The sequence below is a fragment of the Oncorhynchus mykiss genome, chromosome 13 (genome assembly GCF_013265735.2).
Source record: "Oncorhynchus mykiss isolate Arlee chromosome 13, USDA_OmykA_1.1, whole genome shotgun sequence".
Lineage (NCBI taxonomy): Eukaryota > Metazoa > Chordata > Actinopteri > Salmoniformes > Salmonidae > Oncorhynchus > Oncorhynchus mykiss.
Window position 1 is genome coordinate 50,697,091 of NC_048577.1, and position 17,452 is coordinate 50,714,542.

Below are 17,452 nucleotides of genomic sequence, written 5' to 3' on the forward strand. Positions count from 1 at the left end.
CTCAGAAACAGATCCCTCTCTGGTCTCAGAAGAGCCTAGACACATCTCTGCTGAGCTCTGCTCCTCACTCAGTCACACTGTCTCACACTGACCCTCCTATAGGCCTTATCCATTTGGACAGCCAGGCCTCTGCATACCGACACTTACCCCTCCCCCAGGCCACCTGTGACATTTTTTTTCTACCACTCTGACCTCGAGAACGAACAAAAATCAAAACAAACACGTTTATTTTAGAGTGTGTGTATTCTCCCAATACCTTTAACAAACATTAAGGCCTAATACTGTCCTATCATTTTCCAATGGAGTGAGAGCTGTCAGCTGTAGTGCTCTCAGAGCTATGAGGTGCTGGCTATCAGTTGGGGGGCTTGGAGATGTTGCCCAAGATATCAATCAGACAGGGATCATGTCCTTCAGATTTGACTAAAAGGAGCATCTCAACACACACAGGCAGCAGATCTGTATTCTATATTTACAATCAGGTTAGGCCACCGAGCAACATACATCAGACAAGGAGCACAAAGTGGTACAAGAACACAGTAAGCTTTTCTGATCTGCATGGATTAACATGTTGTGACATATTAGTTGAGTAGCTCAGCGGCCTAAAGCACTGCATCTCAGTGCTAGAGGCATCACTACAGACCCTGGTTTGATTCCAGGCTGTATCACAACCGGTCGTGATTGGGAGTCCCATAGGGCCCAGCGTCGTCCGGGTTAGGGTTTGGCCGGGGTAGGCTGTCATTGTAAATAAGAATTTGTTCTTAACTGACTTGCTTAGTTTAAAAAAAGTTATCTCATAATCTCCATTTAACATCATGTTCAAGTTTGTTTTTTTGGACGTTGTGATATGCAACAGATGTTATGGTACGGTGAGCTCGTATTATTAGCCTGGAATCCAAACTGATACTGGAGCATATCAGGTTATCATGCTATGGGGCTCTCCAGTGAAGCGTGAGAATAATGTTACAGTTTCCGTGATTTAAGAAGCTGCAATGCTGCCCCTCTGTGGTAGTCAGCGTTATTATCACTTCACTTTGCAAGTTATTTCTTCTTTATTTTCCAGAAGCCCTGACATGGAGTCATTTTAAAGCCAATATTTGTCCATATCATGAAAGATATATAGGATATGTAAGATATATAATTAGGCATTGCAAGAGGAACACTATTATATTATTCTACCGTGTGGCAATTTGATATGCAACATATCAATAGTCTTGTCACAATATGCATTCATATTATTTTAGCTAATGAAATCATTTATAAAGCTTTGCCACAGATACCCACAATGTGAAGAAATTATTATCTACATCAGTGATGGGCAACTTTAATTGGGGTGGGCGCCACAAAAAAATATGAACTCATGTGATTCTGCAGTGGCTCGCGGGTCTGTGTACCTACATCGTAACCCACACATGCAGTCAGAGTCCGCCCTCTCCTTTTACCCGATACAATTGCAATCAGTGGGTCAGGCGGCGCCCTACTTACTGTTCGATTCATATCGCGTGATTTCTGATGATTCTCGATTACATCGACTGATTGGTTCTGTATGGGGTGACCCATTTGGGGGCACTAAGCTAAATTTGGTTGGGCCGCTAGTTGTCCATCCCTGAACATGCAGTTTATCCCTTCTTATATGTGTAAGCAACTGCTGCCAGGGAGTGGTGGGGCGAAAATCGTAGTTCTTGATTTTGACAAGGTTAGTGATATTCGGAATCCTTGGGACGTCCTTACCCTAAACCCTAACGCCAAGCATAACCCGTTGTCACGCCTGGTTCTCGGCGAGGCTACCCTAACCCGAACTTTAAACATTCATACAGTTCAACTTCAATGGGGTAGGGACGTCCCAGAGATCTTGAAAGCACAGACCATTTTGAAAGCATGACGTGGAAAGGGGCGGCGATGTCAGTCAATGTGGAAATGCTATAGTCACAGCAGTATCAGCACCAGTACTTCTGGAAGTTTCTTACATGGTGGCTAGCTAGCGACATGGTGAAAAGCGTATTTTGAGTAGCCACGATATCTCGGCTCATAAATTGATTTATTCAGCAGAGAGCGGGATATATTTATGTAACTCCATAGTTTAATAGGTCAAAAAAATCGTGGCGGGTCGGATTTGTAGCTAGCTTACAGCTGTCAACTGGTTAAGTAGCTAGCCAGCTGCAAACACTACATTTCAGTGTGGTTGGTTGACGGCCTTTGATATAAGATTAACTGGTGCATTGACTATGTTTTTTTGAATATCAAGCGTTACTTGACAGATACTTGTAATGGGTAAAGACTATTATAAAGTGTTGGGTATACAGAAAGGCGCCTCTGAGGACGAGATAAAGAAGGCGTATCGAAAGCAGGCCCTGCGATATCACCCTGATAAAAACAAGTCCACTGGAGCTGAGGATAAATTCAAAGAAATCGCCGAGGCCTATGATGTCCTCAGCGACGCAAAGAAAAAGGATATATATGACCGATATGGAGAAGAAGGTAACGCATCAACTTTTGGTTCCACACAGTGTGGTGCACTATTGTAACCTAAACTGTCTTGCGCAATCGACGTTGTCAGGTTTGCCAACTATGTAACGTTACTAGCTGTATCAGCCGTGGTCGTTGTTGACAACTTCTAGCTAACCTTATTATTTAAATGTTACTGTTTGTGTTTTTCTTTGAGTGTAGCCCTAGAAACTATTGTAGTTATTATATTGGATGCAACTGAGCACCGGAAACAGTCAGAGGCACTACAATTATCTCGAACTTGCTGGAACTTTCCTGTTTATTCTGCGTTCAAACTGGTGGGGCTAGTTTGTTCACATCACAACGTTAATTCCTTCGTTCTGTCAAGTCCGCTCATGGTTTGTGACACATCGCAGAACACTTTTTCAGAAACACTGCTCTGTCAGTGACCCCTGAAGAGACATGTGGAAATGTAACATGCTTTAGCATTATTTATTTAGAGAGATGGTATGTCTGGAAGTGTTGAAAGTGTGTTATGGATAAGTGATTCAAAGGGATTTAAAATAAACATTTTGATGTTTGTTCTTGTGTTCTAAAATAGCAATTTTGATGTTGTGTTCACTCTTACAGGCCTGAAGGGGCACACAGCCGGCGGGGGTGGTGGTCCCAATGGCCCCAACAACTACAACTACACCTTCCATGGAGATCCTCACGCCATGTTTACAGAGTTTTTTGGTGGCCGCAGCCCATTCGACCAGTTCTTCGCACGCAACGGGGACGATGACATGGACACTGATGACCCCTTTGCTGCATTTGGTATGGGAGGGATGGGGGGTATGCCGGGTGGAATGGGAGGGTTCCACCAACACCAGAGGTCCTTCAAATCCCGACCAGGGGGTCCCCACGGGGGCCGTGAGAAGAAGAAAGATTCTCCGGTGGTGCACGAGCTGAAGGTGAGCCTGGAGGAGGTGTTCTCCGGCTGCACCAAGAAGATGAAGATCTCCAGGAAGCGGCTGAACCCGGACGGCTGCAGCATGCGCAGCGAGGACAAGATCCTGACAGTGGACATCAAGCGAGGCTGGAAGGAAGGGACCAAGATCACCTTCCCCAGGGAGGGAGATGAGACGCCTACTAACATTCCTGCTGACGTGGTGTTTGTGGTCAAAGACAAACCCCATCCTGTGTTCCGCCGGGATGGCTCCGATATCATCTACCCTGCTAGAGTGTCCCTCAGAGATGTGAGTGCTTGGTCTTTGTGATTTCTTAAACATTGTGTCAGTCATAGACGTAACCCACTAAACTCTTTCACTTGTGTTCTCTGTAATCATGGTAATGATATTTCTCTGCTACTCTCAGGTAGGGTTGGGCAAAATGACCTAAAATCATATGTCGTTTTGTAACTTATGGGCGATTCAATGTATATTCAAAATATATATATTTTTCTCTAAATAAGCTTTGTTGCACCATTTTAAAGGTCAGTACACTGCATTTCAAACATTTTAAACAGTCAGGAATAATCTAATGAATTCATGGCTTGTAAAATTATACCTAGGCTAAATGTAAGTCTTACACAACCCACTAATAATTCTATTATAGCAGTTTAACTTGCTTTTTTTGCAATAAACACTGATCTGGCTTTTGTCTGTCTGTATGAAAATGCCCTTTTTGTAAAAAAATTAACCAGAACCATGCATATCCACTAATAATGAGTAGTTAGCTAATCTTTATATTTAAAGTCTAGCCATCTTGGATCTATTTACTTGCTAACAAGTTCGAACAGTTGAACTGTTATGAACACACCCTCCTGTCAGTCGCCTACTGTTTGAACAAAATGCTAGCCTGTCCACTTTGTGGCCTACCTACATAGATAAGAAGATGCTTATTTCTCAGAATGAGAACAAGTTGCCAATACGGTATGAAAGTACTAGTATTTACTACCTCCTGTTGCAAGTCCCCTACTGTTTTTTGAATGGGCTTCAAGCTTATATAATCACATTTATGAAAACAAGGTTGTGTGTGTGTGTGAGAGAGAGAACAGACCATCTGACTCTCCACAGTCCTATTAGGGTGATTTCTCCCCTTCTCAGCTGTCTGTCACAGCCTCTTGGTTTACACCAATTAGAGTGCCTGAATGCACATTTGGACTCTGACCCAACCCACTCCAGGTCAGAGTGGCTATCGTTGTCGGCAGATGAAGACGCAAGTTTGGCTGCCGACCAAGTTATATGTGTTTATTTTAGTAAATTTGTGGGCACAATGCATCCAAGAAAACCACAAGTCCATCCTCTGTAAACTGAAGATTTCTGTGTGTGAATACTATACTGTGTGGTGGTGAAGATAAAAGTCCTAGACTAAGAAGCATTCGTACTGTTCTTGCAGAACAGCATGTAGCGAGTCAGAACCAATTATCAGCATTACGTTCTAGTGGGTAAGGGCGTTCATAGCCGACCGCTCAGACAGCTCCAGCTAGTTGTTTTTACAATATACACTACCGTTCAAAAGTTTGGGGTCACTTAGAAATGTCTTTGTTTTTGCAAGAAAAGCAAACAATTTGGTCCATTAAAATAACATCAAATTGATGGGAAATATAGTGTTGACATTGTTAATGTTGTAAATGACTATTGTAGCTCAATGTCCAGAAACTTTCTTCTGAAACTCTTTAGTCTATTCTTGTTCTAAGAAATGAAGGCTATTCCATTTGAGAAATTGCCAAGAAATTGAAGATCTTGTACAATACTGTGTGTACTACTCCCTTCACAGAACAACGCAAACTGGCTCTAACCAGAATAGGAGTGGGAGGCCCCGGTGCACAACTGAGCCAGAGGACAAGTAAATTAGTGTCTAGTTTGAGAAACAGATGCCTCACAAGTCCTCAACTGGCAGCTTCATTAAATAGTACCCACAAAACACCAGTCTCAACGTCAACAGTGAAGAGGCAACTCTAGGATGCTGGCCTTCAAGGCAGAGTTGCAAAGAAAAGGCCATTCTCAGACTGGCCAATAAAAAAATAAAATATTAAGATGGGCAAAAGAACACACACTGGACAGAGAAACTCTGCCTAGAAGGCCAGCATCCCGGAGTCGCCTCTTCACTGTTGACGTTGAGACTGGTGTTTTGTGGGTACTATTTAATGAAGCTGCCAGTTGAGGACTTGTGAGGCGTACACACAGCAAAAGGATTTTCTAATGATAAATTAGCCTTTTAAAATTATGAACTTGGATTAGCTAACATAACGTGCCATTGGAACACAGGAGTGGCTGATATTGGGCCTCTGTACGTCTACGTTGATATTCCATTAAAAATCAGCCGTTTCCAGCTACAATAGTCATTTACAACATAAACAATGTCTACACTATTTCTGATCAATTAGATGTTATTTTAATGGACAAAAAATGTGTTTTTCTTTCAAAAACAAGGACATTTCTAAGTGACCCCAAACTTTTGAACGGTTTTATAAGGGTCTGCTCTGCCCTAAATTTTGGGAGTTGAGACATATAAAAAAGGTATCGTTAGAAAGGTTAAGTTCTCTTACAATAAAATGTCCCAATGTGTTTCAGGGTCCATCTCACCCATTCTGTTGGACCAAACCTCAAATGCAAATATCGAGTTGAAACTGCTTGTTGTCAGAGGATGAAGTGATCTTTCGTCTTTGTTGTGAGGGGCGTGTGTGTGTTTGTGAGAGGGGGGGGGGGGGGGGGGGGGGGGGGTAGGTGCACACAGCACAGAAGGTGCAAAGGAGACAAGATCGAAAAGACAAAGTCATGAGAACAAGTGGACATAGACGCTCATAAAACCAAAAATCTTACAATACAGGCATTTGGAACATCGCACTAAAACATAATTTCTAATTAATTCAATATATCTCCCAGGCCTTGTACTCTTTGTCACAATTAGGTGTGTTATATTTTTAGTTAAAATCTGTATTTCTCTCTCCCATCAGGCACTGTGTGGATGCACGGTCAGCGCTCCCACTCTGGACGGCAGGACTGTGACTGTGACCTCCAGAGACGTGGTCAAACCTGGGATGAAGAAGCGTATCGTGGGAGAGGGACTACCCCTGTCCAAGTGCCCAGAGAAGAGGGGGGACATGGTGCTTGAGTTTGTAGTGAAATTCCCTGAGAATTTGGGGCAGAGTGCCCGGGATGCACTGACTCAGATTCTTCCTCCTTGAATGACTAAAGTGGCTTTTGAAGACGCCTAACAAACACGAAGACAGACAGTCGTCTTTCTCCATTATAGTTGTCCTTACCCTAGGCCAAAGAACATAATAGTTGTTTGGGAATTATACTTGTTTATTTTGATTCAACCTTTGATCCAAATTATAATTCAGTTATATATTTAACCACCATGAGATATTGACAGAGTAAGATGTTGGTCTCTGTTAGCTGTTCTGTTTGGTTCATAATTTTTTCCTGTTAAATATTAAAACATTTAGATTTTATTACCAACATGTCCTATTGACAGTATTCCATTTCCCATTGGAAGGGAAAATAAAGACATTTCTGGGGGGACCCAGTGCTAGACATTGGATAATAATGTTTGCACATAGGGCAGGGGTTGGTCTGGCCCTGTAGAGATGACTGGTGCTGGTTGTTATAAGGTCTGAGGGATAGGTAGAGTTGAAGATGCCTGTGGCAAACAGAGCACTGATGTGGAATTTGTGTGGTATCCAGTTGTTTTGATAGTGCTTCCAGAATATTTGTTGCAGGCAACTTATCAACTATATCTCTCAGGAGCAGTGACACACACCTGAATGTAGATATACTTATGCATACAGTGCCATCTGAAAATATTCAGACCTCTCGACTTTTTCCACATTTTGTTACGTTACAGCCTAATTCTAAAATTGATTAAAGTTGGGTTTTTTTTCTTATCAATCGACACACAATACACCATAATGACAAAGCAAAAACAGTTTTTTTTATTTTTTTTTTAGAAATGTTTTAGAATGGAAAAAAAACATCACATTTACATAAGTGTTGTGACCCTTTACTCAGTACTTTGTTGAAGCACATTTGGCAGCGACTACAGCCTCGAGTCTTTTGGTATGATGCTACAAGCTTGGCACACCTGTATTTGGGCAGTTTCTCCCATTCCTCTCTGCAGATCCTCTCAGGCTCTATCAGGTTGGATGTGGAGCGTTGCTGCACAGCTATTTTCAGGTCTCCAGAGATGTTTGATCGGGTTCAAATCCGGGCTCTGGCTGGGCCACTCAAGGACATTAAGAGACTTGTCCCGAAGCCACCCCTACGTTGTCTTGGCTTTGTGCTTAGGGTCGTTGTCCTGTTGGAAGGATAACAACCCCTTTGCCCCAGTCTGAGGTCCTGAGCGCTCTGGAGCAGGTTTTCATCAAGGATCTCTCTGTACTTTGCTCTGTTCATCTGTGCCTCGATCCTGACAAGTCTCCCAGTCCCTGCTGCTGAAAAACATCCCCACAGCATAGTGATGCTGTCACCACCATGCTTCACCGAAGGGATGGTGTTAGGTTTCCTCCAGATGTGACGCTTGGCATTCAGGCCGAAGAGTTCAATTTTGGTTTCATCAGACCAGAGAATATTGTTTCTCATGGTCTGAGAGTCTTTAGGTGCCTTTTGGCAAACTCCAAGCGGGCTGTCATGTGCCTGTTATTGAGGAGTGGCTTCCGCCTGGCCACTCTACCATAAAGGCCTGATTTGATGGAGTGCTGCAGGAATGGTTGTCCTTCTGGAAGGTTCTCCCATCTCCTCTTAGGAACTCTATAGCTCTGTCAGAGGGACCATCGGGTTCTTGGTCACCTCCATGACCAAGGCCCTTTTCCCCCGATTGCTCAGTTTGGCTGGGCGGCCAGCTCTAGGAACAGTCTCTGTGGTTCCAAACTTCTTCCATTTAAGAATGATGGAGGGCACTATGTTCTTGGGGGCCCTTTTTTGGTACCCTTCCCCAGATCTGTGCCTTGACGCAATCCTGTCTCGGAGCTCTACGGACAATTTCTTCAACCTCATGGCTTGATTTTTGCTGTGACATGCACTGCAAACTGTGCAACCTTTTTTATAGACAGTTATGTGCCTTTCCAAATCTAATCAATTGAATTTACCACAGGTGGACTCCCAAGTTGTAGAAACATCTCAAGGATGATAAATGGAAACAAGCAAGATGCACCTGAGCTCAATTTCGAGTCTCATAAAAGGATCTGAATACTTAGGTAAATAAGGTATTTCTGTTTTCTAGGTAATACATTTGGTAACTGTTTTTGCATTGTCATTATGGGGTATTGTGTGTAAATTGCTGATGATTTTTTATTTAATCCATTTTAGAATAAGACTAACATAACACAATTTAGAAAAAGTCCAGGGGTCTGAATATATATTTGGTGTTACTGCTATTATTTTGTAGTGAGGTATGCGAGAGATTCTGAAACTGAGTTATGTTGGGGAACTAGAGCAAATAGAATTCAGAAAATTCTTTCAGCTTAAATGGGAGGGGCAAAACTGGGGATTCCTGAGCACAATTTGCAAATCATGTTCAAACTAACCCAGAGAATGAGGTATGCACTACATGACCAAAAGTGAGTGGACAACCCTTCAAATGAGTGGATTTGGCTATTTCAGGCACACTTATTGCTGACGGGTGTATAAAATCGAGCACACAGCTATGCAGTCTCCATAGCCAAACATTGGCAGTAGAATGGCCCATACTGAAGAGCTCAGTGACATTCAATGTGGCATCGTCATAGGATTCCAACTTTCCAACAAGTCAGTTTGTCAGATTTCTGCCCTGCTAGAGCTGCCCCAGTCAACTGTAAGTGCTGTTATTGTAAAGTGGAAACATCTAGGAGCAACAACAGCTCAGCCCCGAAGTGGTAGGCCACACAAGCTCACAGAACAGGGCCACTGAAGCAGGTACAAATCGTCTGTCCTCGGTTGAACCACTCACTACCGAGTTTCAAACGGCCTCTGGAAGCAAAGTCAGTACAATAACTGTTCATCGAGTGCTTCATGAAATGGGTTTCCATGGCCGAGCAGCTGCACACAAGATCCCCATGCGCAATGCCAAGCTTTGGCTGGAGTGTGTAAAGCTCACCGCCATTGGACTCTGGAGCAGTGGAAACACGTTCTCTGGAGTGATGAAACGCGCTTCACCATCTGGCAGTCCGATGGACAATCTGGGTTTGGCGGATGCCAAGAGAATGCTACCTGCCCGACTGCATAGTGCCAACTGTAAACTTTGGTGGAGGAGGAATAATGGTCTAGGGCTGTTTTTCATGGTTTGTGCTAGGCCCCTTAGTTCCATTGAAGGGAAATCTTGACGCTACAGCATACAATGACATTCTAGATGATTCTGTGCTTCCAATTCTGTGGCAACAGTTTGGGGAAGGCCCTTTCCTGTTCCAGCATGACAATGCCCCCGTGTACAAAGCAAGGTCCATACAGAAATTGTTTGTCGAGATCAGTGTGGAAGAACTTGACTGGCCTGCATAGAGCCCTGTCCTCAACTCTATTGAACACCTTTGGTATGAACTGGCACGCCGACCCAGGTCTAATCGCCCAACACCGGTGGCCGACCTCACTAATGCTCTTGTGGCTGAATGCTGCGGGGACTTGCTTCCAATGTTCCAACATCTGGTGGAAAGCCTTCCCAGAAGAGTGGAGGCTGTTATAGCAGCAAAGGGAGGGACCAAGTCTATATTAATGCCCATGATTTTGGAATAAGATGTTCATCAAGCAGGTGTCCACATACTTTTGGCCATGTAGTGTAGCTTCTCTCTATAGATTTTAGTTATTCAAGGGCGCGTTATCTATTTTGTGCAAAATGTTACGTCACGCATGCGAGATTGACCTTGTTTGTGTGTGTGTGTGTATAGACAAACAAGCACCATCTTATTGTGAAATACTATAAGAAGATGGTGTGATGTGTTTTGACCTCTGTAGGACCCCTTACATTTAGCTTGAGGATCACTATTGTTGTAAGTATGATGAACTTGTATGCCCATTCTCCAGTGAAACTTGTAGGTGTGTTTACTCTGCAGTGACACTTTAGAAGCTATTCAAAACGGCAGTGCATTTTACCTGTTTAAATTCTCTCTTTAACTCTGTTAAAGCTGTGAAACTAATATCTACTGCTACTTCGGAACCTCTATGCAAACCATTTCTGTTAGGATAATCTTCATTCTTTTTATTTTGTCATATCCTGTACTTCTTACACACTGCAGAGCAAACAATGACTTGTCTAATATGGCTGTGTTTAGTCGGGCCCCAATTCTGAGCTTTTTTCCCCCACTAAATTGTATTTTAACCAATCAGATCAGCTCTGAAAAAGATCTGATGTGATTGGTCAAAACACCAAATGAGTGGAAAAAAGATCAGAGGTGGGCTGCCTGTGTGAACGCAGCCTACAGTATGTAGTGAACTGATTTTTGAAGCACATTGTTTGAGGTAAAGCAAGCCTAGGCATCTGTGGTAAATAAGAAAATCATTCCAAAAATGACAGTTGACAAACTGTAAAATAGCCAAGTAGTGCATCAGTTGTATTATTAAAATATGTCGGAATTATTTGAATAATGTTACATTTTCAAGTACTTGAAATACATATTTTAACCTGGGGTGCATTCATTACGCTGATTCTGTTGCAAAACGTTTAATCTGTTGCACAAAAGTTTTACGCCAAATGGAAAATGTTTTGTAACAAATTGTTTTTATTGGACAAATTCAGGTAGGTCCTGCATCGTTTCCTGCTGTTTTGGTTCTCAAATGCTAAACAGTTTCCGTTGCGAGATGTAATGAATTTGATTGATTGTCATTGAGGTTGTAATGATCAGTCAACACTTACCCATCTATCATTCCACTCCAAGTGGAGTTCCACTATTATTTAATTTTAACAGATAAATGTGGTTTCACATGAATGTAGAGATGTGTAATCTCGGTTTAACTTTTTTGTTAAAAAATATTTGCTTTATTTGAAAATGTTTTCCTTTGATGGAAAAGTTAAAATAGTTATAAAATTTGCAGACATTCTGTATTATTATTATTATTAGGCACCCAGAATTGTATTTGACAAATAGGTGTTAGCAATCTGCTTTTAATTTGTATGAAACTGAACATTTTATTTGACCTATCCTTTGAACAAATGAGGTCCCCTTGGCATTTGGTGGTATTTTAGTTGTTGCAAAGACTGGCAAATTTGTAAATATCAAATAAAATTGTACAAAATGATGTAGTTCTCTTATTTAGCCCCATGTCAAACTTTGAAAGTAACTGAGGGGCGCGAACCAGCTACATTTTGCTTTCCTGCACACTGACTCGGTATCAAATTGTATTGGTCACCCCCTGTATATAGCCTCATTATTGTTACTTTTTATTTTTTTACTTTAGTTTATTTGCACTGTTGGTTAAGGGTTTGTAAGTAAGCAGTTCACTGTAAGGTCCACACTTGTGGTATTCGGCGCATGCGACAAAGTTTGATTTGATTTAACAACACAGTTATTTTACACATGCAAAACTTTTGCCAACTAGGGACTAGCTAACTGGATTGGGATCAAAGCACCATTGTAACAGAGTGCATTTTGTTCTACCTGGAGCAGATTGTCAAACAAGCAATCTTCTGAAAAACACACATCCACATCCAGGGGTTAAATGGAGTGAGAGACATATGGGAACTGAATCTGTTACAAGTTAGAATCAAAAGCTGAGCATTTTTAGTAAAAGCCTGTCTGTCATCTATACTAGATAGATAATAAAATGCATTACAGGCAGTGTAGATGAATTATTCATGCCAGGAGGACTAATGGAAATCCTAGGACAGAGGGTTGAAAAAACCTGCCTTACAGTAGGGGGCATCGAAGAGCTAGAGACGAGGAGAGGAATCCTATAGTGGAGGAGGCCATTATACAGTGCTGAAGTCCCACCCCTGCAGTCGTCAATTGTTACCACAGCCGCAAAGTAATAAATCCCGCCTGTTTCTACTATTGCTCTTCTTAAAATCTGATTTTAAACCTAACCTTAACGTCACTGCTAACCTTATTCCTAACCCCAAACACAAAAACCAAAAAGCACATTTTTGTTTTCCTTTTTATTTCTCTCGACATAGCCAATATTGACTTTGTGGCTGTGATATCTAATGAAAACACCCCTGCTGAACAACATACATACCATCAGATCATCCTTTCCTCTCATTTTCTTGTTAGCGTATCTCACAAGACTAGCGATTCAAATGCGATATAACTTTACTTTCACAACCTTTGGATCAAGAAGTAACCTAGTGTTTTGATGTTCCATTCCACGTCTGGCTTGAATCAATCATCTCGTACAGCGAGTTAGCTAAAACTCTAGTAAGATGCTTACCGTGACTGCTATATTCCTTCATTCTCAGCTAGCTAGAAGCTAATATTGTGTTAGCCAACAAACTAACTAGCTAACAAGTTAGCTACCTAGCTGGCAATCTGTTTTAAAAAAAATAGGTGTGTCAAATTAAGTGAAATCTCTGATTCAAGTTTAGATGTTTATCATCTTATCTAATGCCATGTAACTTGATGGCAAGACAAGTAGGCAGAAGAAGTGTTTTAAGGGTGAGCTAGCTAGCTGGCTAGTTAGCTCCTGGGCGGTTTGGTACTCGTTTTTGAAAGCTATCTTCCAGTGTATTGTGATGTGACGCACCAGCGATGGGGTTTGGTAGTAATGTTTAACTAACCTGTCACAATCTGTTCACAGATGCACTCTGAATGTCTAGTTGCCATACAGTTGAAGTTGTCCCAACAGCAGCAGTAGCTAGCTACAACGACCACCACCAAGAGATAGCTGTGGTTCACTGGTGAATCATCAGGTGGAAGAAGATTTGAGAGAGAGTCCTATGCTGGACAGGATCTTTTGGCTACCTACCAAAGCAGCATCTGTTCACTTCCACAGACAGACAGAAGGATAAAAATGCCTCTTGGATTGGGTAGAAGGAAGAAAGCATCTCCACTAGTGGAGAACGAGGAAGCCGAGCCGATCCGAGCGGGCCTTAATGTCCCAGGAATGGATGGCCTGGATGGAGGTGGTGTGGGGCTCGGGGAGGGTACTACCCAGGAGGGTCTGCCACCCCCACCCACCAGCCTGAGACCTCGTCTGATCTTCCACACCCAGCTAGCACACGGTAGCCCCACGGGACGCATCGAGGGCTTCAGCAACGTGCGAGAGCTCTACACCAAGATCGGAGAGGCCTTTGGGATCGCACCACCAGAGGTGAACAATATTACGACTGACGTGTGTGTGTGTGTATGTGAGAGAGAGATCTGCTTCAGTTTATCCCTTTACTGACTCACTTTCTAACTCTTCAGGTGATGTTCTGCACTCTGAACACTCACAAGGTGGACATGGACAAGTTACTGGGGGGTCAGATTGGGCTGGAGGACTTTATTTTCGCCCATATCAAAGGCCAGAGGAAGGAGGTGGAGGTGTTCAAGGGGGAGGACGCCCTGGGGTTGACCATCACTGATAATGGAGCTGGATACGCCTTCATCAAGGTGGGCATGGTTACTGGCTAGGAAATCAGTTGTCTGTGTCTGTCACCTCTGATAGGTCTGGCAGTGGAAGGAAATGCATTAGCATCACACACAGAGGACTAAAAATAGAACAAAATGAGAGCGTTTGAAACGCAGAGCCTCAATTGCAGCAACAGTGTGGAATGTACAGTAGACTGAATAGTCAGTTGTTAGTTAGTTGCCTATGTACATTATAAAGTTGTTTATGTTGCCCACTGCCAAATTGGCTGATTGTGTGAAATGGTGGATTTTTACTTTGTCTCATCCTGTCCCTTCCAGAGAATAAGAGAGGGTAGCGTGGTCCATCAGATTCAGGTCATCAACGTGGGAGACATGATTGAGTCCATCAACGGCCACAGTCTCATTGGCTGTCGACACTACGAGGTGGCCAAGATGCTCAAGGAGCTGCCCAAGGGGAAGGACTTTGTTCTCAAGATGGTGGAGCCCTTGAAAGCCTTCGGTGGGTTTGTGTATGTGTGTGTATAAGAGATTGTGTGTGCTGACACAGTAATTATGAATCATATTATGGTGTGACATTATATTTAGGAATGAGTCAGCACTTATCAAACTTTGTAATGCCTTTTACTAATTGCTCTTATATTATCATTGACTAGCTAGATCTAGAATTAGGAGGTTAGAAACCTGAAGCTCCTTTGCCATGTTATGTTGTCTCCCTTACCTGTAGACATGATCAGCCAGAGGTCAGGAGGGGCCCGGGCTGGCTCAGGAACCCAGCTGGGGACAGGGAAGGGCACCCTGCGTTTACGCTCCAAAGGCCCAGCCACGGTGGAGGAGCTGGTGAGTGTGTGTTGGTTCTTCTATTACCTTTAATAAGGTTAACATGGTTTCAGGTCATGACTATGTTTGTTGTATTTGTTTGACAGCCCTCTGCATTTGAGGAGAAGGCCATAGCGAAAGTGGATGACCTCCTGGAGAGTTACATGGGCATCAGAGACAGTGAGCTGGGTAAGGGAGACGGTGTGTGTATACGTGTGAATGTGATTCACACATGCAGCTCCTGTTAGCAAAGTGGTGACTTGTGTGTTGCCACTTCAAATCAAATGTTATTTGTTACATGCTGTAAGCAACAGGTGTAGACTAACGGTGAAATGCTTACTCACGGACCCTTCCCAACAATGCAGAGAGAAAGAAATAATAGGAAAGTAAAACATGTAATAACAGATACACAATGAGTAACGATAACTTGGCAATATACACAGGGTACCAGGTAGATGTGTACATTTGACTAGGAATAAAGTGACAAATAATAAACGTATGTGATGAGGCAAAGTTTGTGCAAAAAGGGTCAATGCAAATAGTCTTGGTAGCTATTTAACTTCCTATTACTTTGTTGTGCTGTGGTTGACCCCTCTCCCTCACTGTCAGCTGCTACAATGGTGGAGCTGGGGAAGGACAAAAAGAACCCAGATGAGTTTGCCGAGGCGTTGGACGAGACTCTTGGTGACTTCGCCTTCCCGGATGAATTTGTTTTTGACGTCTGGGGTGCCATCGGGGACGCCAAGGTCGGCCGGCTGTAACCGGAGGGAGCAGGGGAACAACCTGTGTGTGGTTTTGAATGCTGAGGCACCAACCTGCAACAAACAGAACTACTAGGAAACACCACACTACCATCATGTGATTTACTTATTGTTTTCTGTGTACTTATTATTTTTTACGTGGAGTTTACTACTCTTGTTGGGATACTTTTGGGGGAGACTCTTTGGGAGGATAGAGACAGTGTATGGGAGAGGATAGAGGACTCTGATCACTAGCTCTGATCACTCGATCAGGCTGAAAATACTCTCATCAGACTCAGACTATTGAATGCAATACGTGGAGGTTATTGTGTTCAAACTGCAAGTGCTTTTCAATTTTCTTCCAGGTCTTGTGGTTGTGGACACACCTCCTGACCTTGAACACGTCAGATGTTAACGCCCAGGTCTTTGTTCCACTAGTCCTCTGAGGAACAATCCCGAGAACAACAAGTGGGAGAAGGGACCACGGCTTACATACACCTACCTTTTTGAAGTTTGAGTTCAAACAAACTGTGACCCCCCCACCCCCCCCACACTTTGCACTGTCTTGCACTGCCCTGTAGAAAATATAAGAAAAGTGCATTGTACTTCACTGGAGCAGTCACTCACTACATTGCACTGGTGCATATAACTGGACTACAGTATTTGCGTTCTGTGCGGTGTTGTTCAGAGAGAGGCGTATTGAGAGGCTCATGCCCAGAATGTCCTGGTCAAATCGCATGGTCAGAAAAAAACATGTTATTAGCCCGTGCTATTATTGTTTGTCTCCTCGTTGTGAGTTCTTTTGGTTTTATGTGCTGTTGAGTGTCACTATTGAAGGAGTGTTTTGGCTGCTGAAGGTTCACAATGCGTAGACTGTCACTACAAAATTAGCTGCAGCTTTTTCTATGGTTCAAACTACAATCACTCAGTTTTTCTGAAGTGAATAAGGTATAGAGAAACAAGCTGCACTTGTAGCACATCTCAGTCTGTTAACAAAGATAGTCTGGTTAATACTTAAATGGTCCCCTTTGCCAGGGAAACTCCAGTATTAAGAAAAGCAGTGTTATATTACAGTATTACAAGAATACTGAAGAATTTGAAATACATGTTAGAAAAAAAAAGTTTCAAAAAAACTATTGGCTTATTGGTAGACTGTGAGCCTTTCATTTTTCTATTTTTTAAGAAATTATTTTTTAAAGGAGTGGTGTTTTAAATGAAAAAGCGTTGTGTAACTGATGAGGAATTTCCTTTGTTTTAATTGAGTTGGTGGTAAAAATGAAAACTGATATCCAATAGACTGCATTTTTTAGGGACCAGACAGTCTCAACATGAAGGAGCCAAATAGTTATGCACATAAGTCATGGAGTGGTCAAGTAATGAAAGGAAAATGCACCATTATGCAATGAAATGAAGGACCAAGTCCAACACTGTTACTTTAGGAAAGAACCTGGACACTACCATAGGAACAGAATGATGTCATTATCAAACCAAACTACTTTCTGCAAAGTCATCTGGCTTTTAGTGACTTCTTTATAGATGAATAAAAAAACATGCAATATGGGTCAAAGTTCCAAGATATAGAAAAGAATTACTCAACATAGAAAATATTTCTTTTCGTAACTTTTTGGGGTTTTATCTTTTCCATAGCCTATCTCGAACAATATTTTTGTAGTACATTGTTTGGTTGTTTTTCTGTCTTTCAATGCTGTTGAAGTATATCTAGATGGTTACTGTCATAAAATACTGATAATAGGCACTGGAATACTGAGGACATTGTTTTGGTATGGCTTTCTATTACAATGTCTGATTTATAATGGCGATAATAATGACGAAGATGATGAAATAAGATGTTTTCCATGTCTTTCCCTCAGTTGAATACACAAATGTTGCCTTGGACTCTTCAACAGGAAATATTTCCCTAGATGTAATTCATATTACTATATTATGTCAGATTGTTTAGCAGAAAAAAGTGCAAAATCTTATTTATTTTAAAGTATAT

The 17,452-nt window shown here is 42.3% G+C and overlaps 2 protein-coding genes across 3 annotated transcripts; both read left to right on the plus strand.

The window, feature by feature from the left end:
- The first annotated feature begins 1,972 nt into the window (after positions 1 to 1,972).
- LOC110486721 (dnaJ homolog subfamily B member 1) lies at positions 1,973 to 7,208 on the plus strand. Of its 2 annotated transcripts, none has more exons than XM_021558518.2 (3): positions 1,973 to 2,475; positions 3,073 to 3,680; positions 6,383 to 7,208. In XM_021558518.2, exons 1-3 carry the CDS (start codon positions 2,265 to 2,267, stop codon positions 6,611 to 6,613), a joined length of 1,050 nt encoding a protein of 349 aa, XP_021414193.1. In that variant the 5' UTR covers positions 1,973 to 2,264; the 3' UTR covers positions 6,614 to 7,208. The 2 variants fall into 2 exon arrangements, with proteins under 2 accessions (XP_021414193.1, XP_036797312.1); XM_036941417.1 differs by lacking the exon at positions 1,973 to 2,475 and adding an exon at positions 2,822 to 2,840 and having other exon boundaries at positions 6,383 to 6,838.
- Positions 7,209 to 12,521: 5,313 nt separating this feature from the next.
- LOC110486722 (PDZ domain-containing protein GIPC1) lies at positions 12,522 to 17,353 on the plus strand. The gene is made up of 7 exons (XM_021558521.2): positions 12,522 to 12,745; positions 13,125 to 13,637; positions 13,733 to 13,918; positions 14,216 to 14,396; positions 14,622 to 14,734; positions 14,821 to 14,902; positions 15,323 to 17,353. The coding sequence occupies exons 2-7, from the start codon at positions 13,338 to 13,340 to the stop codon at positions 15,472 to 15,474; spliced, it is 1,014 nt and encodes a 337-aa protein (XP_021414196.2). The 5' UTR covers positions 12,522 to 12,745; positions 13,125 to 13,337; the 3' UTR covers positions 15,475 to 17,353.
- Positions 17,354 to 17,452: the final 99 nt, after the last annotated feature.

What these genes read in the sequence shown, in the direction of transcription:
- LOC110486721 (XM_021558518.2), top strand. Translation starts at nt 2,265, where the DNA reads ATGGGTAAAGACTATTATAAAGTGTTGGGTATACAGAAAGGCGCCTCT. An exon ending in TGACCGATATGGAGAAGAAG is followed by an intron (nt 2,476 to 3,072) that starts GTAACGCATCAA and finishes TCACTCTTACAG; the next exon opens with GCCTGAAGGGGCACACAGCC. An exon ending in CTAGAGTGTCCCTCAGAGAT is followed by an intron (nt 3,681 to 6,382) that starts GTGAGTGCTTGG and finishes CTCTCCCATCAG; the next exon opens with GCACTGTGTGGATGCACGGT.
- LOC110486722 (XM_021558521.2), top strand. Translation starts at nt 13,338, where the DNA reads ATGCCTCTTGGATTGGGTAGAAGGAAGAAAGCATCTCCACTAGTGGAG. An exon ending in TTGGGATCGCACCACCAGAG is followed by an intron (nt 13,638 to 13,732) that starts GTGAACAATATT and finishes CTAACTCTTCAG; the next exon opens with GTGATGTTCTGCACTCTGAA. An exon ending in CAGCCACGGTGGAGGAGCTG is followed by an intron (nt 14,735 to 14,820) that starts GTGAGTGTGTGT and finishes TTTGTTTGACAG; the next exon opens with CCCTCTGCATTTGAGGAGAA.